The 24,328-nt window shown below is 49.9% G+C and overlaps 1 protein-coding gene across 1 annotated transcript in view; it reads right to left on the reverse strand.

Annotated features, from left to right (window-relative positions):
• PPP1R12B (protein phosphatase 1 regulatory subunit 12B) overlaps positions 1–24,328 on the reverse strand; it is a 130,395-nt gene that overhangs the window by 15,380 nt on the left and 90,687 nt on the right. Inside the window, 2 exon segments of the mRNA XM_039565107.1 lie at positions 422–569; positions 1,046–1,062. Of these exon segments, the coding sequence (XP_039421041.1) occupies positions 422–569; positions 1,046–1,062 (165 nt within the window).

The raw sequence follows: 24,328 nt of genomic DNA on the forward strand, positions 1-24,328 counted from the left end.
TAGTGTATAACTCTAAACTCCATATACAGTGCTAGCTGCTGTTCTCCCATTGTGGTCAGACAAAACAACTCCTCTCTAGGCCTGAAACACAAGGACACCTCACTGCCTCAACCCTGAGAAATGTAAACAAAAGTGAGTTGGGGGGGAGCAAACTTGGGGTAAGTGGCTTCATTACCTGAGAGGTAATTGGAGGATTAACCCCCGATATGCAAATGGACCAAACTCATAAAAGTATGAAAAACCTGTGACCCCATCGTCCATTTTTGGGTGTAGTCCCTGGGGGCTTTGACTGCCCTAAATGTACCTGAAGGCCCTTCAATAAATACAACTGCTTTTTATACTCTTAATTTTGTCTAGCCTCTGTTTTCAGGTAGTCCCAAAAAGGCATCACAGTGACAATAATACATTTAAAAACCCCTACTTTCTTATAGTCCTTGTTGCTCTCCTCCTCTGCCCGGCTGCTGAGGGCGGCGAGCCGGTTCTCCCTGCGGCTGTAGGCACTGGAGCGGCTGGAGGCACGGTCGCTGTAGGACGAGTCACTCGTGGTGGGGTTCGTAGCTGCTTCCAACCTGAAACAGGAGGAAGACCCAGCACTGTGGAGCTGCGGTAACTTGGAACAGCCAGCACAGGGCCCAGCTGGTCGGGACTGAAGGCTGTGGCAGACCCAGCTGAGCAGGGGCTCTGGGGTGTGTGGGAGTACCCTCCACTCAGCCTTGGGGACTGCTGCCCAAAACCCAGCAGTCACCACCACTACAACAACTGGAAAAAATCCCCAGGGTACCAGCCCAGCTCCCCATGGGCAGTGACTTCCCACGAACCTCTCATCTCCATGGTGGGAACGAGCTCCGTTTCTAAGAGGGCAATGAGGTAAATAATTTGGGGAGTAAAGAACAGAAGCAAACTGGAGCCACAGCTGAGCTCAGGAAAGGACCACACAGCCAGTAGCAGGCTGGATTTGAAGCACAAGGAATCCTCAAAGCCATACAAAAACATGCTGCCAATAAATATTAAACAGAAAAAAAACCTAAAAAAAGAAAATTCTTACCTGGAAAGTCTTTCATGCTGAAGGGAAAAAAAAAAAAAGAAAAAGAAAAAGGTAATTAATAATGGGGAGAATTAAAGGTTCAATTCAAAAACTGCAGAGCTTCCAGGCAGCAGCGATTTCCTGCCTCAGATACCAGCACCCAGCTCATGCCAGGCTACACAGAGATTTCCCAGCCCAAACTGAGAATCGCCAATCTCTGCCTGAATCTTCAACTGCTTCAGCTCCTCCAAAGCATTTATTTTGCCCACCTAAGAAATCCTGAACCTTGCTGTTCAAATCCTCATTTCCAGAATTGAAATTCCTTCCCTGGAATCCAAACTAATCTATTGTTCCCCTTTCCAGTGAAGTTATTCTTCCTGACTTCGATCACTGTGCTGTGTGTGATGTGGGTGAGGGAGAATAACAGACACAGGGATCTCCCAGTGGTTGTGCTAAACTTGAGAAAATCACACTCTTCTCTCCATGAGCAAGTACCTCCCCAAGGAGAAAAGCTTCACCATGGCACAGAGAGACACAACAGCAGCTGCAGGAGGGAGGGAGAAGACCCTTACACCAGGGTGGATGAAGCCTGTGTTGGGTTCTTCTTTCCCCATCAACATCCAAACCTCTACTGTGCTGTCCTCACGCTGCCTTTGGACATTGAGAGGCTGGAGCGTGTCCAGAGAAGGACAATGAAGCTGGGGAAGAGTCTGGAGCACAAGGAGCAGCTGAGGGAGCTGGGGGGATCCAGCCTGGAGAAAAGGAGGCTCAGGGGGGACCTTGTGGCTCTGCTGCCAGGGAACAGGGACAGGAGGAGAGGGAACGGCCTCAGGCTGGGCCAGGGGAGGCTCAGGTTGGATACTGGGGAAAATTTCTTCTTTAAAGGGTGGTCAGGCCCTGGCAGAGCTGCCCAGAGCAGTGGTGTAGTCACCATCCCAGAAATGTTCAAAAATGTGTAGATGTAATACCAGGGGACATGGGTTAATGGTGAACATGGCAATGCTGGGGGAATGTTTGGGCTCAATGATCTTAGAGGGCTTTTCCAACTTAATAATTCCATGATTCTATGAATATCCTACAGAGGCTGGATGTGGTAAACCACCATTTCAATAAAGTTTTCTGGATCGAACAGTTCCTTCCTACAATTGCATAAATCCAGTGGTGACAGCAGCACTGTCCCCCAGGACATGCCACACTGACAGTCACCTCCTCCACAAGGTTTCTGTCTGACAGACATTTACTCAAATTCCAGGTACTTTCCAACTCTTTATGGTCCCTTGAACTGGAAGTTGAGCCCAATATTCCTCTGCTGGTTTATCAATAGCATCATTGTTCTGAGTGAGCACAAACCTCCCACAGGCACTTCCAGCCAATTCCCCATGCTCTTTTTAATAGAGTCAACACAAAGGACATCACAGAGCAGATGAGGGGTCAGGCTTTTAGTGCCCAGACATGATCGAGCTGCTTGTGCTGTCAGCTACACCAGTAAATCCAGTGCTAACGCCTTGCTGGGAGGCAGATCTGCTGCCTGTCTGGCACTTCAGACCTCCCGCTCCAGCCTGGCACCCAGACAATGCCCCTGCTCCTGGGCAGGGATCTGGGGGTACCCCATGGAGAGAGGAGTTATGTCACCCATTACACGGAGGAGGAGGGTGGACAAGTGACCCAGCCACCTCTCCACTCAAAGCCTGAGGAGCACAGGGGCAGGTCCCAGAGCATCCCGCCCTGTGCCCAGCCCTGCCTGCTGCTTGCCAGGACACGGCCACCTATTACCTGCACCTGGCTACTGAGATTTTAATTCATCCTGCCCTAATGTGACCCTCATCTTGCATCCTGATTCAGGATGGGAGGGTCCCCAGGGAGTCTGCAGTGCGTGGGCTCTGCAGCACAGCCTCTGACATGCTGTGCTGTGAGCTGACCAGCACCAGATAAATGAACCGACGGGACCCGGCACGTGGAGCTCCGCGGATGGACCACACGCTCAGACAAAGCTGCTGCGTGCAGGGATCAAAAGGACAAACAAACCCTGCTGTGAATTAGCACATTCTCCCTCCAGCTGTGCCCACAGGGCCACCCTCAGCCAGGCTCTTGGGCAGGTCTAGTGCCAACCAAAGCTCCAGGAGGCCATCCTGGTGCAGGCATGGGCGCCGAGCCATGGCAGTGGGTCCACCCTGGTATTATTTTACTTGCTCTAATAAAATCTCTCTTCTCTTTTCATCTTACAAGAGAGAAACCTCCCAAGGAAGACAGCAGATGCATTTCTACCATGGCTAAGCCCTGCTGCACCTCCACAAGCCATGTTGGACACTGTCTGGGAAGCATTTCATGCGACTCAATGCCCAGCAACTGCCTGATGTCATGACAGGGACACAGCCCTCTTGTCCAAACAGCTGTGGCTTGGGCCATGCTCTGTATGAAACCTGAAGTCAGCAGGTTGGGACACTTTCTGTACAGCTGGTCTCTGGCACAGGGCTGTTGTTAGAAAGACAGACCACAAATCCAAGCACATCCTGGGCTCATGCAGGGCAGGGCAGATCCTGCCCCTGTGCCCCGCTCAGCTGAGCCCCCACCTGCAGAGCTGCCTCCAGCCCTGGGTTCCAGCACGGGAAGGACCTGGAGCTGCTGCAGCGAGTCCAGGGGAGGCCACAGAGCTGCTCCGAGGGCTCTGGAGCCCCTCTGGTCTGGAGCCAGGCTGGGAGAGCTGGGGGTGTTCACCTGGAGAAGAGAAGGTTCTGGAGAAACCTTGGAGCCTTCCAGTGCCTAAAAGGGTTCCAGGAGAGCTGGAGAGGGACTTTAGACAAGGGATGGAGTGACGGGACAAGGGGGAATGGCTTCCCACTGCCAGAGAGCAGGGATAGATGGGATATTGGGGAGAAATTCTTCCCTGGGAAGGTGGGGAGGCCCTGGCACAGGTGGCCCAGAGAAGCTGTGGCTGCCCCATGCCTGGAAATGTTCAAGGCCAGGTTGGATGAGGCTTGGAGCAACCTGGGCTAGTGGAAGGTGTCCCTGTCCGTGGCAGGGGTGGGATTGGATGAGCTTTGATGGTCCCTTCCCACCCAAACCAGTCTGGGATTCTGGGATACTACAAAGGATTTCCCGTTTTCAGCCACACACACGCTGATCTCTCCACAGTGCTTTGTTAGATGAGCTTTCAACATTTGTTTCTTAAACCTCTCCGCAGCCTGACAGCTCCTTTTGAATCCTGGCCCAATGACCCAAGCTCCCCTGAAGAGCCAGAGAAGGGAATTACAGTGATTAACAAGGCTCTTGTTGAAAGTTATTTGTGCACTTTATGCTAATCCCCTTCAGTGACGATTTTTGCTATGATGACAAACATCTGGGCAAGTAATCCACTCCTTAGCAAGCCTGAATTTACTTCAGCAAATGCACTTGCTAATGGATTTGAACAGTGCTGGGAAACACCACGTGGCTGGGCAAGGTGACATGGGAACCAGGCAATGAACCCAGGCAGGTCCCCGAGCCAGCCTGGGCACTTGCAGCAAGAGGAAAAAGCACTACTGTCCTTGTTTTTCCTTCAAAGAAATGAGAATTTCCACATGAAGAGAGACCAGGGGCATGCTTCCACAAAGGAAGGGTGGGGTAAGAAAGGAATCACTTTAAACATACACAGCAAAAAAGGGGGAAATCCCCCAGGCTTATTATATTTACAACTTTCCAACAGATGGATGCTGAGATGGATTGGTTCAGACGGTGACTGTCTCTGTGTGTTTACAGAGAAGCAAAGTGCCAGATGAGAGGGGAGGATCTCCATCATTCCTGCTGCTGCCAGCATTGAGCAGAGCCACCCTGCAGTAACCTGGAATCACAGAATCACAGCACCATTAAGGTTGGAAAAGCCCTCTAGGAGAAGAACAATGAAGCTGGGGAAGAGTCTGGAACACAAGGAGCAGCTGAGGGAGCTGGGGGGGCTCAGCCTGGAGAAAAGGAGCTCAGGGGGGACCTTGTGGCTCTGTACAACTCCCTGACAGGAGGGGGCAGCCAGGGGGTGTTGGGCTCTGCTCTCAGGGAACAGGAACAGGAGGAGAGGAAATGGCCTCAAGTTGTGCCAGGGGAGGTTCAGGTTGGATATTGGGGAAAATTTCTTCCCTGAAGGGGTGGTCAGGACCTGGCACAGCTGCCCAGGGCAGTGGTGGAGTCACCATCCCTGGAAGTGTTTAAAAAACATGTGGATGTGGCACCAGGGGACATGGGTTAGTGGTGAACATGGCAGTGATGGGGCAGTGGTTGGACTCAACGATCTTAGAGGGCTTTTCCAACCTTAGTGACTCCGTGATTCCACCATTCTATGAAGCACTGGAGTAGGTGCTTAACTGAGACATCCCTGCCATTTGTTCAAAGAGAGACAAACATCTTCAGAGGCCACTGGGACGTCACACTGGAGATGTAGTTTCAGCAGAAAACAGCTTCCTTCCAGCTCAGTTCTGCCCTGTGACCACGGCACATTTGGAACCCTCTCCATGTGCTTCCAGCTGCTCCATCAGCGTAGCCCCCGCTGGCCCTGCCCTCACTGCCCTGTCCTCTCAAACAGCCACGAAACATTCACTGGAATTCCAGCAGCATTGGCTGGCTCCCTGCACTGCCCATGGAAGTGACAAAGGAGGTTGTTTGCTCAGAGATGCCATCCCAGAGCTGGAAATTCCAAGGTCAGAATGAGAAGGTGAAGGACAAAACTCTCCTTCCTTCATTGCCAGGAAGAGAAGTTGGGAATGAACAGAGGGAATGAAGAGCTGAGGCATCACACGCGCACCTGGCTGAGCTGGTGCAAGAAGGGTCTTTTCCTTCCTGACTTTCCTGAAGGAAACTTTTAGGGTTTGAAAGGGGGTGCTGAGAAAACTGCTGTATCCACTCCAGTCATCATCAACAAACGCACTCAAGGCTTTTTTATTTCCGTGGCAAGTGTGGAGCAGCACTGCAGTTTTGCCCAGATTCCTTTATTTCCCCTGGGATCAAAATTCAACTAGAAACATCAAGAGCCAGGGAAGCATCAAGTTGTGAAATTATCCTTCCATAATCTAAACAGGGTCAGAGCACTGCAGGGGTTGGGCTGGGGGGAAGATGCGGGGCTGGAGGCGGCTGTCCTGATTCGGAATCCAGCACAGCAGCCGAGCTGAGCCCCAGCACTGCTGCCCAGACACCCAAAGGGGTGACTTCTAAAGGAAAACTAAAAAGTACGGAGCACTTGCAGCCTTAGTCACAAGCTTCTGGTAATTCTCCACTCTTGGAGCTCTCACCAGAGGGATCCCATCACCTTCCCTCCTGTCCATCTCACGGTGGGCAGCACGTCCAGGTAGTGCTGGGGTGGTGGAGGACACTGAAGGGGTTCAGCCCATTTTGCCAGCTCAGAGATGATCCAACCCAGGTGAGCTGGAAAAACATCAGGATCTGAGATGGGACCCAAGAAAAAGGGCAAAGAGCACCACAGAACTGTGGCATCACAGGATGGTTTGGGTTGGAAGGGACTTTCAAAGCTCATCCAGCTCCATTCCCTGCCATGGGCAGGGACACCTTCCACTAGCCCAGGTTGCTCCAAGCCCTGTCCAACCTGGCCTTGGACACTTCCAGAGATTCTCAGGGTGCTGACATTGGTCAGTCTCAGGGAAAACGCATAGCTGGGTACTGGCTCCACCCACCCAGAGTGCTGGGATGCTGCCTTGTGCCAGGAATACCATCCAGGGCTGATTTTAAAAACATACTCAGACTGTGAAGGGCAGGAGCCTTCCCTTAAAAACTCAGAAAATTCTGCAGCTGTTGGGAGCTCAGTGATGAATAATTAAAACCAAATTCCTCATGGAAGGTTTCAATAAAATGCAGCCCTGAACTGCAGTGCCAAAAGGGGGATTGGCCGCTGCTCGTGCCAAGGCAGAAACTGCCCTAATTGCTTCCACTTGCGTTCTGTGGCTGAGGTTGGAGCCAGTGAAGGCACAATTCCCTACTATTTACATTTTTTTCAAGAAAAAAGAAAAAAAAAAACAAAGAAAGAAAAAAGATAAAAAATCAGATGCTTTGGGAACATTTTATGCTTCTTTATCTCCAACTGGCCAATCTCAGGACAGTGTAAACTATTTTAAGGGAGTTGTCAAGGAATTTATTTTGGTGTATTTTGTCTCAGAAATCCTGATCAATGCCTATGATTAATTAACCACCATGTAATGAGACCAATGGGCACAGCTCCAGCTCTGCCCTCCTTTAAGGAACAGGGGACATTTTAGAAACCCCTCAATTTTATTCTTGTGCTGGCAAATATCCTCTTGATGAGCCATGTTTATTTTAGAAATTAAATATAAAATAAAGCCATCTGGTTTTGGTGTTCTTTCCCTTTTATAAGCAAAAGCCACTACGTTCCTGCAGTTACGTAGCTCGGCTGCTCCTACATGAGCTCCAGTGTTGGGCCAGGCTGACGTGTGTTCCAAAGGACAACCTCTCCCTCTTAGGAGCATGGAATGTCCCAAGCTGGAAGGGATCCGTGAGGATCGAGCCCACCTCGTGGCCCTGCACAGACACCCCAACAATCCCACCCTGGGCATCCTGGAGAGCCTTGGCCAAACGCTCCTGGAGCTCTGGCAGCCTCGGGGCTGTGCCCATTCATTCCCTGGGGAGCCTGGGCAGTGCCCAGCACCCTCTGGGGGAAGAACCTTTCCCTGATCTCCAGCCTGACCCTGCCCTGGCCCAGCTCCAGCTGTTACACTGGGTCCTGTCCCTGCCACAGAGAGCAGAGATCGGAGCTGCCCCCCATGAGGAGCTGCAGCCCCCAGTGGGGTCTGACCTCAGGCTCCTTCAGGCTGAACAGACCAAGTGCCTCCCCGTGTGGCCCCTCCAGACTCTTCCCTATTTCTGTGTCCCTCCTTTGGACGCTCTCCAATAGCTTCAGATCCTTCTTATATTGAGGTGCCCAGATCTGCCCCCCGGACTCGAGGCGAGGCCATGCCAGGGCAGAGCAGGGTGCTGCTGAGGACAGGGATCCTCCAGGAGCCGGCACAGCCAGAGCTAAGCTGGAAGGAAGAAAAGCCAGGAGGAGGCTGCCTGGGACACCTCAGACTATCCCTCGTGGGTACAATTCAGGTCAGTGTTCCACTCCAGCCGCATTTATCATTCCAGTCAGGAATGGCTGGGATCAAGTTTAGTTTTTCAGTGGGTGCAGAACTCAAAGGTCTGGCTGAACTCTGCTTTTGGGAGTTATTTTGAGGTCATTGCCTCCCTCAGAACGCTGCTCCTCTGACCTGAGAGCTGTGGTTTGTGTAGCATCCCATTAGCTCCACCGGTGTGATCGATGTGCTGCTTCCAGCTCGAGCCTGCAATTGTGCAAATGCAAGGGTTCCGAAATCCCATGGATATGATTAATAATCCAGTGCAGCCAAACCACCTCCATGTAACCTCTAACTCCCCAAAGCCTGATGCAAAATATGTTTTCTCAAACTATAAATCAATAAATTTTGCTTAAGAAAAACTGCTATTACTGAAGCATAATATTAAAAGCTTCTCCAAGATGGAATAGTGGCTTTGGCAGCTGGCTGCAGCAGATCCCATCGTTTTCAGTACAAACAGCACGTATTTAATCAGAAACAAACATCCAGGGCTGTGAGGGACTGATGGCCACATCTCCTGCCATCCCAAACAAGCTACAGTCGGATGCTGTCTGTGCCATGTGTGCCATGGCCAGCCTGTGGCTCAGTGCTCAAAACCCTCCCACAGCCCATGGGCTTTCCAGCAGCTGCAGTTTATTCCCATTGTCTCTTGGGGATAAAACTCGCCATGTAAAACATCAGGCTGGAGAGTATTTTAATTTAAGAAAGGCCATAATTCTGAAAGCCAGGGTTTGTTGCTCTTTTTTCCTTCTTTTCTAAGGGATCAAATTTTATTGGTGAAAAATTTAATTTTGCAAAGAGACGTGATCTTAGACAAAACTCTCCAGACATGAGGAAATAAAAACTGAGCGGCCAAGTGACATGAGAAGAAAAGATTTCTGCTCCTAAATTTCTTCCAGATGAGAATGCCACAGGTCTGCAGGAACCCCTTCCCTGCCCTGCAAAAGCTCTGGCAGGATGTTCTCAGGTGTTTCATCAGGGACTTAAATACCTCTTGAGCCACCAGTGAGGGTGAGAGCTGCCAACAGGAAACCCGGCAACTTTTCAGCATAAAGTTCACTTCAAAATCCAGTGAACACCTCCTGAGCCAGCAGCCACATTCCCACAACAGCACTGTGAGCACAGGCAGCACATGGCAGTGAGACTGGAACCATGGAATCACAGAACTGTGAAGACTGGAAAAGCCCTCTAAGACCATCAAGCCCAACCATTCCCCTAGCACTGCCATGTTCACCACTAATTCATGCCCCCAGGTGCCACATCCACATGTGTTTCAAACACTCCCAGGGATGGTGACTCCACCTCTGCCCTGGGTGGCTGTGCCAGGGCCTGACCACCTTTTCAGGGAAGAACTTTTCCCCAGTACCCAACCTGAACCTTCCCTGGGGCAACTTGAGGCCATTTCCTCTTGTCCTGTTGCTTGTTACCTGGGAGAAGAGAATGATCCCCACCCAGCAGTGCTGGGTTAATGTTTGGACTCAGTGATCTTAGAGGGCTTTTCCAACCTTAATGGTTCCATGATCCTATGATTCTATGCACCACCTCCCATGAATAGCCCAAGTAGAGCTGCCAGTACACAGGGAAATGGATGAACCAGGCTCTGTCTCTCTTCCAGCCCTATTTTTGATGGGCTTGTGTTTATTTTATGAAAAACAGAACTCTCATGGGCTCCTGCAGGGAAGCAGACACTGGTTTCCAGCTCAGCAGGCTGAAGTGGTTTGCTGCTCCCAGAGGTTCCTCCCACTCTCCCCATCACTCCTGTGGCTGCTCATTCCCATCCTGCAGCACTTCCCCCCTCTCTGTCCCTGGTTTTGTGGCTGTACCACGAACTGACCCAAATTAAGGGTATCTTCTTTCTCCTCCTCCCTTCACCCCTTTTACAGTCCCAGCTGATTCCCTGCTCTGGTGGAACCTAAAGTTGCCCCTGACCTTGTGACCTCCTGCAATGAGGTTTCAAGGCTGAGCTATCCCAAGGGATTGCTCTCCAAGTGCTTACCCAGCTTCTCCAAAGGCAACACCTCTGACCAGGCAGCTGAGGGTCAAACGGGAGCTTTAAATGAGGCCGTAGTGTTACATCAGATCCTCTCCAAATCATCCATGACCACTCAGAGCCTTTAATAGTTAACAGACTCCCTGCTCCAGCTTTGGCTTGGATCAATTCTGTTGCTCTGGAGGGAGGAGAGCTGAAGGAACTTCAGCCTCAGGAACAGAAGCCATTCACCCCACAGGTCACAGCACATGCCCTGACCCGTGTTGTTTATACATCCAGATGCAGGAGCATCGTCTGGCTACTGAGTCACAGCAGGGAACATCTCATGGGTGGTGCCCTGGGAATGACCAGAAGTTCCCGATATGCTTCCAGATATAGACATGTGCAGAGAAAAACTCAAAAAAAACCCCAAGGACAAACAATGTAGAAGGATTTCATCCCAATACCCATCTGAGAAACATGATGCTTGAGGAATAACCAGGGATAAACAAAGCAGGGTGCTGGAGAACACAGACGAAGGTTAATTGCCTGAAAGTTCAAGTTTCAGTATTCCACATTTCTTGTTGGCTGCTGGGAGAGAAGGGAATCATTTCCACAAACACTGTGTAACTAGTCAGCAATCCAGAAATTAGATGGAAACTGTCATGAGACAACTTATTTGATCCTGTTTCAATTTATGCAGCATCACTTTTATCACAACCAAATGGGTCCAAGCCACTAAATGGAAACACAGGAAGATAAAGGTTCCTGGAGAAATATTTTCATAACGCTTTTTATTCTCTAACACACTGGCAGTGGCAGCACAACAAGTTAAATGATTCATAGAGGAAAACCCCATGTGAGAATAAAGCTGTGACCAAGGAATATCTGGAATGAATGGAACCTGCTGCAAAAACACCACAGAGCAAAAACTGATCATCTGACACATTTATATTCCAAACTCAAGGAAGGCTGTAATCCTATCAGGCATTTCTAATGACCTCCCAGCACTCTGGGACACTGACTTTTTACATCGGCAAGCGACAGGACAAGTGCAGGGACAGTTTTAAAGTAAGAGAGGAAAGATTTAGATCAGATATAAGGAAGAAATTCTTCCTGCCCCATCCCTGGAAGTGTCCAAGGCCAGGTTGGACAGGGCTTGGAACAACCTGGGCTAGTGGAAGGTGTCCCTGCCCATGGTGGGGGTGGGATGAGATGAGCTTTAAGGTCCCTTCCAACCAAACCCTTCTGGGATTCTGTGATTCTGTGATCACTTATACATTAACACCAACCCTGTTAGTGTGATTTGCATGCTGAGCACCTGCAGCTCAGCCACTCACATTCCTGTGCATTAGCTTTTCTTTCTGCTGTAAGATTCGCTTTGCTGTCCCCACGTATGTGTGCACACGACCGTAGCCAGCCTGGGTGCATTTGCTGCCATGGTAATCAGTGCTCAGAGCACTGCTCAGAGCACCACGGGCTCCATGTGGGGGCTCGTTAACAGAGATGGTGATTTGGGAACTGCTGCTTTTTATACTCAAGTATTAAGTCACTATCAAGTGACTTGGTGAAAACATAAGGCCCATAAAAGGTGATGCTCCTGCATCCCATATTTCACCCAGCACGGCTCCTTCAGATGCTCCAATGAACGGCAGAATAAAATAAATCAGTGCAGACTGCTGCGTACACTTACAGCTTTATTGCTGAGCCCTTCCTGATAAAAATTCAGCTGGAAAGCTCAGGTTATGTGCTCTGAAGGCAGCTTAATGAGGGAGCGATCTAACATCAGAGGGAAAGAGCCTTGCAGCGAAACCATGAGCATGGACAGAACAATGAGAATTATACAGAATCTCTTGAGGAGTGAGTAACAACTATCAAGTGGCTACTTCACAACTGGGCTGGGTAGAGAATGGACTGAGAGCAGCCCTGGAGAGAAGGATGTGGGGGTGCTGGTGGATGAGAAGCTCAGCGTGCCCCGGCCACGTGCTCTGGCAGCCCAGAACCCCCCCGTGTGCTGGGCTGAGCCCCCAGCGTGGGCAGCAGGGCAGGGGGGGATTCTGCCCCTGTGCCCCGCTCAGCTGAGCCCCCACCTGCAGAGCTGCCTCCAGCCCTGGGTTCCAGCACGGGAAGGACCTGGAGCTGCTGCAGCGAGTCCAGGGGAGGCCACGGAGCTGCTCCGAGGGCTCTGGAGCCCCTCTGCCCTGGAGCCAGGCTGGGAGAGCTGGGGGTGTTCACCTGGAGAAGAAAAGGATCCAGGGAGACCCCAGAGCCCCTTCCAGGGCCTAAAGGGGCTCCAAGAGAGCTGGAGAGGGACTGGGGACAAGGGCCTGGAGTGACAGGACAAGGGGGAATGGCTTCCCACTGCTGGAGGGCAGGGATAGATGGGATATTGGGAAGGAATTTTTGGCTGAGGGGTGGGGAGGCCCTGGCACAGGTGGCCCAGAGAAGCTGTGGCTGCCCCTGGATCCCTGGAAGTGTCCAAGGCCAGGTCGGCTGGGGCTTGGAGCAACCTGGGCTAGTGGAAGGTGTTCCTGCCCGTGGCAAGGGGTGGAGTGAGATAAGCTTTACGATTTCTTCCAGCCCAAACCACTCTGGGATTCTAAGTGATGGCAGCCACACAGATGCAGCCACTACTGAACCAGCAGCCCACACACATCAACGACAATTTTTTGATGGTCTTTTTTACAGCAAAAAATATCAGCTAACAAATCAAGAAGGAGCAGTTTATAAAAAAGGGGAAGGTTTGACAAAGAGGTGGGAAACAACAGAAAAGCTGCAACTGGAATCTCTGCAGTAAGCTGGGAGCATGCATTCTCCTTAACTTTTGTTTTCCCACCTAACCAATATCCCGTGGAGAAGCACAAGGGTTACAAAGTACCACAACAAACAGATGAATAAGCCTACTCACAAACTACATGGTACATCCTATGAAAAAATGACTGGCCTAGCAGCAGTAGGAATAAAAACAAAATTAAAAAAAAAAAAAAATTTCAGTCCTTGACTTCACTCTCACCCTTCCAATCCTGTCATTTATTTGCTTAAATGCACACAACAGGTTTCATGCCACTGGATGCCTATTACATCCTTGGAAATGAATATTATTTTTTTCAGGAGAAACCTCAAGCTAAATCACTATGGTGCAAAACATGATGAAAAGGTACCCACTGCCAAACACTTGAAGCTTGTGCCAAATAACTGGACGGTCTGAATTGATTTCAAAGGGGTTTGAGTTTCCTCTTTTGAGGAACATCTTCATTAAAGCAACATTTACCCTGGGGGATTTAACAGGATTTGGGTATTTTAGTTTGTGGAGGTCCCAGGGCTATGGGATGGTGCTGACCCAGCACAGGGACCAACCCCACTGTCACCATAAGCTCCAGGGAGGATATTCCCCTTCCTATGGATTGCATGAATTTACTGCAAAGTGCCCCCCCCCCCCCCCCCCGCCTTCCTTAGCTGTGCATTTGGGGAGTTCCCATCAATTAAAGGAAGAAAAACCCCAGGCAATACTATCCTAACTCCTAAGGAGGAGTATTCCAAGCAGCAGTGCAAGTGCAGACAGAATGCCACAGGAAACTGCTTGGCAAATGACATTTAATGCAGCTGTTTGGCACTGATACCTCGACAAGTCAAACCTCCTTTGCTCTGCCTGGTTCTCCAAGAGTTTTCTCCCTGTGTACACCATGTGTGAGGCTCCTGCCTGCTCGTGTGTGCTCACACCCCTGCTCAGCTGAGAACGTTTAGAGCCCACAGCTCTGCTGGTATCAATGGACTGGATGGAAAGATAAAAGGTTCCAAGGTATCACATTCCTACCCGGTTTATGAAGGGTGGCTCCTTGTGGCACAGGCCTGTTACTGTGGGCATGGGGGAGTGGGTGGGGAGGAATAAACACATGGGACAAACCCAGAGTAAACCAAACTCCGTTATTTCTCTTGCTCGTGGCAAAATTATGTTGTCTTGGAGAAAGAGTTAACTCAGATCCTTGTTTTAGCCTGAAGTCAATCCTTCCCTAATTAGCCTTTTAAGGCATGGGCTATTTCCATAACCCAGATAGCACCAGGGCTGTTTCCTACACTGACAGAGTCGATGCTGCTGCATTCCCCCCATGGTTTCTCCCTGCCAATGCTGTGGAGTCACAGCTGGCACTGCCTCACCACTGCAAGGATTTCCATGCTCAGGTGCTGGTTTTCATCAAAACCTCACTGCCATAAGAGGCTCTTCTCCAGGCCCTCTCATTCCCACCTGGCACCTTTCTGTAACCACCTGAGAACTCCCACCACCTTCTCCAATACCCACAGCTCCCCAGGAGCCTGCAAATCTCATTGTGGTGATGGACAGAGAAACCAGCACCACCTCTACCCACCTGAGAGCTCCCACCACCTTCTCCAACACCCATGGACCCCCAGGAGTCTGCAGTTCCCCCCATAGCTCTGGACAGATGAACCAGCCTCTCCTGTCAGTCTGCTCCAGGCAGAGCTCAGGGCTCTTGTGAGATGTTTGTCACTCGCTCGTATGCCCAGATGCATAAGAGGGAGAGAAGAGTCAGTCTGAACATGTCTGACCTTAAAAACTTGGGGTTTGAAAGAAATGAAACCATTTCCAGCACACTGGAATGGGTCCCCACCTGTTACCAGGTTGGTGATCAATACTGCAGCCCTTTAGCGAGGAATGGTAAGCGCAGTGGTTAAACCGATGAGGGAAGCCCACCTAGGACCACAGGGGATAGTTTTAGATTATTTGAACCATCCCAAAGACACTCCAGCTGCAGAGGGAAGAAAACACCTGCTCCTGATTACAGTTAACAGCCCAGGGCAACCAGCAGCCACAGAAGCCTCAAGGCTGAAGTTTCCGAGGTCAGGAACTGCTTCCATGAATGCCACAGCAGTGGGTTAAAACTCAAATATTGTGGGCAATACTTTTTCCAGACCAAGATCTGTCCCTTCCAACAGAGCAGACAATGCACATCTGATTTGAGCAAATACCAGTGCTGGAATTAATTTAATGCTCCCATCTAAAATTAGCCTGGCTGTTAAAAACTAATTCCTCCAGGCTTTGACTCCAGCATGATAATATTTCTTGATGGTGAAGAAGCTGCCTGTACAATGATACGGACCCAGAGGGTTTGTGACAGCTTCTCCCATGACTCTGGAGCTCTCAGCAATACTGCTGGGAAGCATTCCCAACTTTCCAACACCTTGGGAGAGGAGGGTAGCAGCTCTAGTTTGGGGAGTATAGGTAACTACCTTGCCTCCTGCTACAGGTGGTTTTCTTCAATTTTTTTGTGGTGTTGAAATTATTCAACTACAGCACAGGCCAGCTCAGCCCTAAGGGTGAAAGTTGAACACTTTCACCCTCAAACCTTGTTTCACCAGCGATATCAAAGTGTTTTTGGAAAAAGTGCAGTTTAACAAGCTGGTCAGGTTCTGCCTTGTTTTCACCAGGGAGGTTTTCACCCAGCAACAGCCTACCAGGAGAGCCACGTTCCAGGACAGGGGGAAACTACCATCCCAGCAATTCCCTACACCACTAACACAGCTAATCCCAGTGCAGGGACTCTGGCAGCTGCTTAAAACCTGTTGCTGCAGAGGCACCATCCCAAGTTTTATTTAAACCATCCTCTTTCCACAGGAAACCACAGCCACAGGTCTCCACAGGGTAAGACAACAAACCGCCACCACCGGGCTCTGCTCAGAGCATGTGCTGAGCAGGTAATACAGAAAGGAAAAAGCTGCTTACTCTGAGTGTCTTTGCGATCGGGGAAGGAGAGGACGGGGGAGAGTCTGACTGAGCCTTCCTGCTGCGAGTGTATTCCTTACTCCTGGTGTACAGGGACGACATGGCCTCGCGGGCTGCGTGTCTGTGAGAAGCAACACCAGTCTTGCTCTCCTGTCGCTCTACGGCGCTGGGCAGGTCTTCCTTCCAAGGTCAGAACAAACTAATTAAACTATTCACAGCTCTGGTAATTAAACCCTGCTGTTTAAGGTGTATAATTTTAGGCATTAATCTGCTGCAGAAAAAGCTGAGGCTCCACAATGTTTCTTGTCCAAGCAGAAGCAGAGAAGGTGTCAAGGACTTGCTGTGCTCCAGTGCCGGGCGCTGCTCTGTGCCAGCCTCACCGCCTGGGCCCCGTCCCGACTTCTCCGCAAAAGGGCATTTCCCCTCGTCCAGAGTGTGCCACAGGCCCAGAGGGATCAACCTCTCCCCAGAACTGCAGGAGGGAGAAACTCTCAGCTCAAGAAGAGAGCTGGAAACTGGCTGGGTTTATCTAGACACGAAGCTTTTGCCAAAAAAAGCTAAAAAAAGGAAAGCAAAAGCAAACCCTGATTTACTCCGGAGCGCGGCCGCGAGCTCTGCCCTTGCTGCACAGAGCCGCACGTTTCAAGTGAAACACAAAAGCATAAATCAGGAACAAATGCTGGTTTGGAAAGGGGCAGTCCAGCTGAAGTTGGGTTTTGTTCCATCCTCCTCCTCCACCTCCTCCTCCCTCCTCCCCCGCCCCGGCGCCCTTACCCACGAGCAGGCTTCTCCCGTCCCTCCCGCTGCTGCCTTCTGACATTCTGACATTCCAGATCCTGACTCGCTCCAAGAGGAATGCTGGAGGGCAGCCAGCAGCAGCGATTCACTTTCAGCTTGGGATTTGGGCTGCCAAATTGGGTTTGGGATTGGTCTTGGGATTTGGGCAGGAAAAAAAAAAATGAAAAAAAATAGAAAGTGGGAGAAGAGAAAATCCCTCCCAAGCTTCAGAGGCCTGGTGGGCTCTGAGTGGGATGTTGGAGGCACTGATAGCACTTTGCAAAGCCTAAATTCCAGAAGGCGTGTGTGGCTGTGACACAGGGAGATGATTTAAAGGCCATGGAGCAGCTCATGCCATGAAAGGGAGGACACACTTGGGCAGCACAACAGGATTTTTGTTGTTTGCTCATAAGCCTGTTTGAGCTGTGGAAGGGCGGCACAGAGCTTGTGTAACGCACACTGGTTCAAGGGAGTGTTTGGAATCAAGGAGGAGGGAGAGGAGCTCAGATGAAAGGACAGAGGGTGTGGAGAGCATGTACCTCTCCCAAACTCCCAGCTCTCTGCCGAGCTCTGCTGCTGCACAAGCTCACTGGAAGTGGCAAGACGGCTCCCTGTGAAGGTGAGCGTGTGTCCCTTGTGTCCCATTGAAATAGGCCCATGGGATGTTCATTTGAAAAACGCCTCAAACGAGCTCACAGAACCACAGACAATCATAGAATGGCTGGGGTTGGAAGGGACCTCTGGAGATCATCCAGTCCAACCTCCCTGTCAAGGCAGGGTCACTTAGAGCAGGTGCACGTCCTGCCACCGCACCAGCAGCGCGTGTCCTGCTCCAGCTTCACATGTGCTTAATATCAAACATTTCCCACCAAGACCAGGTTGGACGGGGCTTGGAGCAACCTGGGCTAGTGGAAGGTGTCCCTGCCCATGGCAGTGGGGTGGAGTGAGATGAGCTTTAAGGTCTCTTCCAATTCAAACCATTCAATGAAGTGCAGAATAATATCCCTATAAAAATATTTTAAGAGTGTTATCCCACTCTGTGTTGCTCTGAAATCTTGCCCCTTTTTGCACCCTCTTGGCACCTGGGTAATTTAACTGGCACAGACCAGGGGAAGGGGCTTGGAATAACAGCTGCAGTAATTCCTCCTGCCATCCAGCATCTTCCCTCTCCAGGGGCAATGCAGCATCACTGTGTAACCAGGGAGAGCAGGAGACAGGGCTGCCAGATTTTCCTGCTCTAAGAAAGTCACAGTGAGATCAGGTTTCTCGATACTTCTTCACGAGGAAGGAGGGGACTCATCATCCACTGACTGCAGGAGAGGGGAGAAAGGGTTTGGGAGAGGTCTAATTCTGCCTGGTAACATCTCTGCATTCCCCTTTCAAGGTGAGGAAATGAAGTCCAGACACACACGGAGGCAGTGACAGGCACCTCGCTGCTCCAGGAGGCTGGGCAGGACCTTGATCTTTCCAGCCTCCATCTGTTGCACTCATCACACACCTCTCCCTGTGCCTGGAACCCGACTCTGTTGTACAACAAGGTAATTCAGACACTTTAAATGCATATTTATAGACCCTGCACACAGGGTGATCCTTTCACACCAGTCTCAGTTTCTGGAGTTTCAAAACTGTGTAAGTGAAACTGGGTGAACTGGCTGGTGGTGCACTGGAGTGTCCCAATCCCAGCTCCAGGGCTGACAAAGCCCAGCTTAGTCACCAAGGCGGAGCTACATAGCTCTAAATTGCAGTGTTTGGCTTCCTCTCCCATCCAGTCCCAAATAAACCACTCTCGCATCCCTCCATGGTCACGTTTCTGCTGAGGAGGGGCAGAGAAGTTCCAAAATCAACATTTTGGTATGGACCTCACAGCCCAAATCCAAAATACAACCTGAGCCATTCCATAGTAATTACTTAAGAGACCCAGTGCAGACTCACACACACAGACTAACACAGCTTGGTGGCCAGTAACTCATTTTAGAGAGAAGGGGGGGCTTGATCAGCCAGGAGACAGAGAGCAGCAAGAGATGCAATATGGCAAAACACGCCAGGTTTCAGCATTATTCCAGTGAGTGCCTGATTTAGGGGTTTCTTCCTGCTGTTTTGGACAGTTTACTTTCAAGTAGTCCCCAGTGGAAGTATGAAACATGACCCTCCTTCAGTGCTGCTATTCCTCACAGCCTGAGCTCTGTCATGTTCAAGGTCGTTGTTTAGATCTGACTGTTCCTATATGCTCAGGAGATTCCTCAGTCAGAACCAGGCTGGTCCATGCTTCAGCTGTGGTGCTGTGTACTTTACCAAGGAATATTCATACAGCTTTCAGAAAGACACGCACAAAAATCATCTTCCACGAGCATTTCCACAACCCCTGGACACAATCCCCTGAGGCTCTCCGAATGTTGACTTCATGTTCTGGCCTATTTCTGGGCAAAACCTTAAAAGTTTCTTCTCACCTTGGACTATGGCAGCACAACTATACTACAGTATTATGTCTTTCCCATATTTATATGAAAGAGTGTATTCCTGTAGTTAGAGCTGTGGTCTTGGCTATGATCACTCTTCAGACACTTTCACCCAAAAAGCGGTCAGGCTCTTCCCCCAGAGGGTGCTGGGCACTGCCCAGGCTCCCCAGGGAATGGGCACGGCCCCAGGGCTGCCAGAGCTCCAGGAGCGTTTGGACAGCGCTGCCAGGGATGCCCAGGGTGGGATTGTTGGGGTCTGTGCAGGGCCAGGGGTCGGACTCGATGATCCCTGTGGGTCCCTTCCAGCTCAGCAGATTCCACTACTTCCTCTTCCATTCAGATGTCTGTCCTGTCCCTTTCTTTGGTGATGATGCCTGTGTTTGTACTCCACTTTTAAAATTAGTTAGACAGGAGAACTCATATGCATGAAAATTATGTACCAGAAATAGGATGAAACCCTGAGCGAAATATTTGAGAGGAAAATACATACACCCTTTTGATCTATGGTGAAAATCTTCACCTACAGAACATGATGCTGGTAAAACAAATGTCAGCAGCACTGCAACATTCCAACCTGCAGCGGACAGAAATGAGAAACAAATCTGGCAGTTAAAGCCAGAGCTGCAGTGATGCTCAGGGGTGATGCAAGCCCGCGGCACGTTCTCTGAGTGCAGAGGAGGAGAAGCCCTCTTGGGAGACCAGAATTCTAATACAACTTGAAGAATGGGAGTAGTTGGTATTTTTTGGAACAAATTATCTCAAAACTATCTCTTGAAAGTCCTAGCTGGCATTTTTCACACCGGGCTTACCACGTACCTCACTGAATTCCTTCCCATCCAGCTGAGTTCTTTCCTCTGCAGCCAAACCTCCCCTGTCTCCCAGCACAGGCACGTCCCAGGGAGCACGGTGGTGTCTCCAGCTACACAGGGCTCAGCTGGGGCAGAAAACACAAACTGGGCCCACACAGCATCAGGACGTTCTCGGCACTGTGACCTTCCCCCAGGGCCTCCCTGCCTACGTCTGCTAAATTAACCACAGCCAGGGACCCCCTGTGCCCCAGCACACAACCCTGTGATCACCGAGCAGGGGGAAGGTCTCTGGCATCATCTTGTCCTTAGCCAACCAAAGCTCCTCTGGGTACCACTGGGCACTCCTGGGGACCTTCCCAACAGGCACCTTGGACACTGCCACACTGATCTAGAGGGTGGGAGGAGTCAGTCACACGGATGAGCCTTCCTTCCCAGCTGGCCTAAGGGCTAGGAACAGTTTAAGATGGCAGTATGATACTGAGCCTTTGAGGATGGGGTCTCAACAGTAGCACAGCCCTTGCTGTGACCTCCTCCTGTGCTGGGCCAAGTGATGCAAGAACATGGGGCTGCACAGCTACCTGTGAATTCCAACCACACTGGACGAGCAGAAAAGGGAGAGGCAGGCAAAAGGCTTCATGTTTTTCTTTGAACCTGACACAGAATCACCAAGGCTGGAAAAGACCTTTGAGTCCAACCATTCCCCCAGCACTGCCATGTTCACCACTAAACCATGCCCCCTGGTGCCACATCCACGTCTTTTGAACATTTCCAGGGATGGTGAATCCACCTCTGCCCTGGGTGGCTGTGCCAGGGCCTGACCACCCCTTCAGGGAAGAAATTTTCCGCAATATCCAACCTGAACCTCCCCTGAACAACTTGAGGCCGTTTCCTCTTGTCCTGTCCCTGTTCCCTGGGAGCAGAGCCCGATCCCCCCTGGCTGCCCCCTCCTGTCATGAAGCTGTGGAGAGCCAGAAGGTCCCCCTGAGCCTCCTCCTCTCCAGGCTGAGCTCCCTCAGCCTATCACTGAGCCCACTTTGCTCACTTTTCTCTGAGAAGCAGAGAACCTCCGTAATCGCTTCATGCCACCCCAGACACTTCTGGTACCTGCTGGCACCTCCTTCTACAGAGTTCAGCTGTTTGCTGTTCAAGTAAACAAATCTTCCCCACCCTCCTCTTCTGGGTTTCCCACTGCGGGAGCAGAATGTGCTGTTTGTCTGTCGAGTCATGTGCTGATCCAGGGAATCACTGAAATCTGTAATTTTATGCAATACCTAAATCAACTGTAAAACTGCATTTATTCTCATGACACTTCTCTGGAGAAATGGAACAAAATAATCTGGCAGTTGTGTCTAAGAGTCAGGCTACAAAGTCATTATATGACCAGAAAATAATGTTCCTAGGCATAAAGTAGTTCTGTAAACTATCCAGAGAACCCCAGAATGGTTTGGGTTGGAGAGCCTTAAAGCCTTGGACTTTAAAACTCATCTTGTTCCAATCCCTGCCATGGGCAGGGTCACCTTCCACCAGATTGCTCCAGCCTGGCCTTGAACACCTCCAGGGATGAGGCAGCCACAGCTTCTCTGGGCAACCTGTGCCAGAAACTCAATTTAAACATGAGAAAACCATTTACCATTGAACTACCTTTGAGAACAGTCAGATTTCCCACTGCTTTTCTGTCACTGGACTGGCCCACGAAACTGAAATCCATAGTGCCACAATCCTGCACCTCCCCTTTGCAACAATGTCTATATTGTGGGCAAAGTTTAATGAATCCTGTTATCTGCATCACCACAGGATGTCCTGTATTGTGGTTACTTCAGCCCCAAGTAACAGCCATTCTTCGTGCACCCTTAATGGCACCACTGCCTTGGTCCTGGAAGAGGATCTTCCTTGCCTTACACTTGTCTGCCACTACATCCAGATCAGACCAGGAGTTGTTATCTGCAAAGGACAAGCTGTGACCAGCCCGAGGTCGGCTCCAACAGCCAGGAACAGTTTTGGTTTAACACACAGGGCTCCACAGCCAGAGCAAGGGTTACACCAAGGGGGCTACGACACCATGGAACCAGTCACTGCTTTCTCCACACAGGATCTTGCAGTAAAATGTCTCTAGACTATCACCAAAACATTGGGAAAGGAATTCACCTGGAAAGAAAAGGCTGAGTCTTGTTAACCCTCCTGCTCTCACCTGTTTATTCACTCCACCCACCACTTTTTGTGCAAAGCAATTCTGCTTATTCTGGAGAGAAACTGCTCATTTTGGTGCATAATGAGTGAATTTGGAATTGGCAGCACCGGCACTTATCCCAGTGGGTGTGGCCAAAAGTCAATCTTCAAAAGTGGTCACAGAACACAGAGAATCACAGTGTCATTAAGGTTGGGACAGATCACGAGTCTTCTCACCTGTTCTGTGTTCTGGGTGGTGATTGTGGTTTTTTTCCTGACAAGGCTTTTCTGCTTTGGCTATGGAGATGCACATGGAGCAGGAGAAGGACTGGACACCAGCTCAGGGGCTGACGGTACTGGTTGGTTGGTTGGTTTTTTTGTGTTTAATTGGTCTTTTTCAATCTAAAAAATTTAGTGACTCAGCTCCACTCTTACCCTCTGCATTGCTTAGTAACAGTTACATTCTCACAACACTGTAGGTAACCTGAGCAGGTAATTTTGACCAAGTGTCTTTGTACAGTGAGAGAAAAACTGACTCCAAAATACAGATTTTTATTCCTGGGGCATAGTCATGGGGAGCTGAGGAGCTGCTGGATGACAGAAACTAATGTGCTGTACAGCAAGTATAGCCAAGGAATTGTGTGTATGGAACAGCCAAGGAACTGTATATACAGATATAGCTGAACATACATATACATGTGAACTCCTTTAGCAGTAACAAGGCCAACAAAGAAGTTATTAAAACATTACTTGTACTCTAGTCTACAATTTGTACTTCTGGGCATTTGATTTAACTTATTTAATGGAACTTTGTATCTCAAGATTTAATAATTCAAATTATTATTATTACTATTATTATTACTGCTATATAGCAACTGTACATGATATATAAACCCTACTGTAAATAAATTACTTTTAAATTAACCTCAAGCTTTAACAGGGTCAAATACAGCTTGCAGGGTTTATTTAGCACTGCAGAAGGCAGTCAGGGTTATGTTGGGCTGAAGGACTGGAACAAAACAACACAGTCAGGCAGTAGCTGTGCTGTAAATGGGATGTGCAGGCTCTGCTGGAGTTTTCCATAAATGGAATCCGAATCAGAGGAGGGAACACTCCCATCTGCAGTGCACAGGCCAGGATTCCCAGGAGCAGATCTGCTGGGGTACCACGCAGATCGGAAGTAGAAGGATCTTCCTCTCCTCCCAGACACACACACAGCAGCTGAGAGTCTATAATTGCATCTATAGCATCATTCTCCTCCCACTTTTTATTCCCATCTCCAAATTTATCACAAAAAAGCTGGAAGCACCATGCCTTAGGCATACCTGGATTAGCACCGAGCAGCACATGCAGATCATTTAGTGAGGGCTGAGAACAGCACATTTAAAATACAACATTTCAGAGTTATTTTCTTTTGCCTTTCTTATAAATAGAGATAATAAAAAGCAAGGGTGAAGCAAGTTCAAAAAGCACCATTCTCAGCAGGGAAACATCATTTTAGCACCTGCAAGTGCCCACTTCTGCATGCAGGAGAAACATCTTCCAGCAGTTCTGTGGAGCAGAGTTGAGTTTTTGGAAGAACAGGTAAGGTGTAAAGCCAGCAGGTACAGCAGAATGAGAAGCTGGGCTGTTCACAGACCCCTCTGGGGACACCCCTAACTTCAGAGGGGGAGAACTGGATATAAAGTAAAGCCTGCAGAGAGGGAGATGGTTTCACTGTCTTGAGTTCATCATCATTTGAAGATAAAGCTCAGGACAAGCCCAGTAAACCAATCTACATCTGCACTTCTATAGCAAAGGCACAGGGAACCTGAGATAGGGCCTGGAAGGGGCAGACAAACCCACAGTTCAAGAATATCAAAGGCAGAAATGTTTCTGAGAGAGCCCACAGGTGTTCATGTTCCCTCTCTGAATGTGCTATTAAACTGTATTTCATAGAATCACAGAATATCCTGAGTCAGAAGTGACCCACAGGGATCATCGAGTCCAACCCCTGGCCCTGCACAGACACCCCAACAACCCCACCCTGGGCATCCCTGGGAATGGTGTCCAAATGCTCCTGGAGCTCTGGCAGCCTCGGGGCAGTGCCCATTCCCTGGGGAGCCTGGGCAGTGCCCAGCAGCCTCTGGAGGAAGAACCTTTTTCACAATATCCAGCCTAAATCTCCCCTGACAGGCTGATGGTGAGAGGTTACAGAAATGGGTGGCAACAGTGGCAATAACCAGCAACAACAAACCAGCGCCACAAAAGGCTCCTGTTGGAGGGGACAGATGTGGCAGTTTTGCAA

The sequence above is a fragment of the Corvus cornix genome, chromosome 26, assembly GCF_000738735.6.
Source record: "Corvus cornix cornix isolate S_Up_H32 chromosome 26, ASM73873v5, whole genome shotgun sequence".
In the NCBI taxonomy this organism is placed as follows: Eukaryota; Metazoa; Chordata; class Aves; order Passeriformes; family Corvidae; genus Corvus; species Corvus cornix.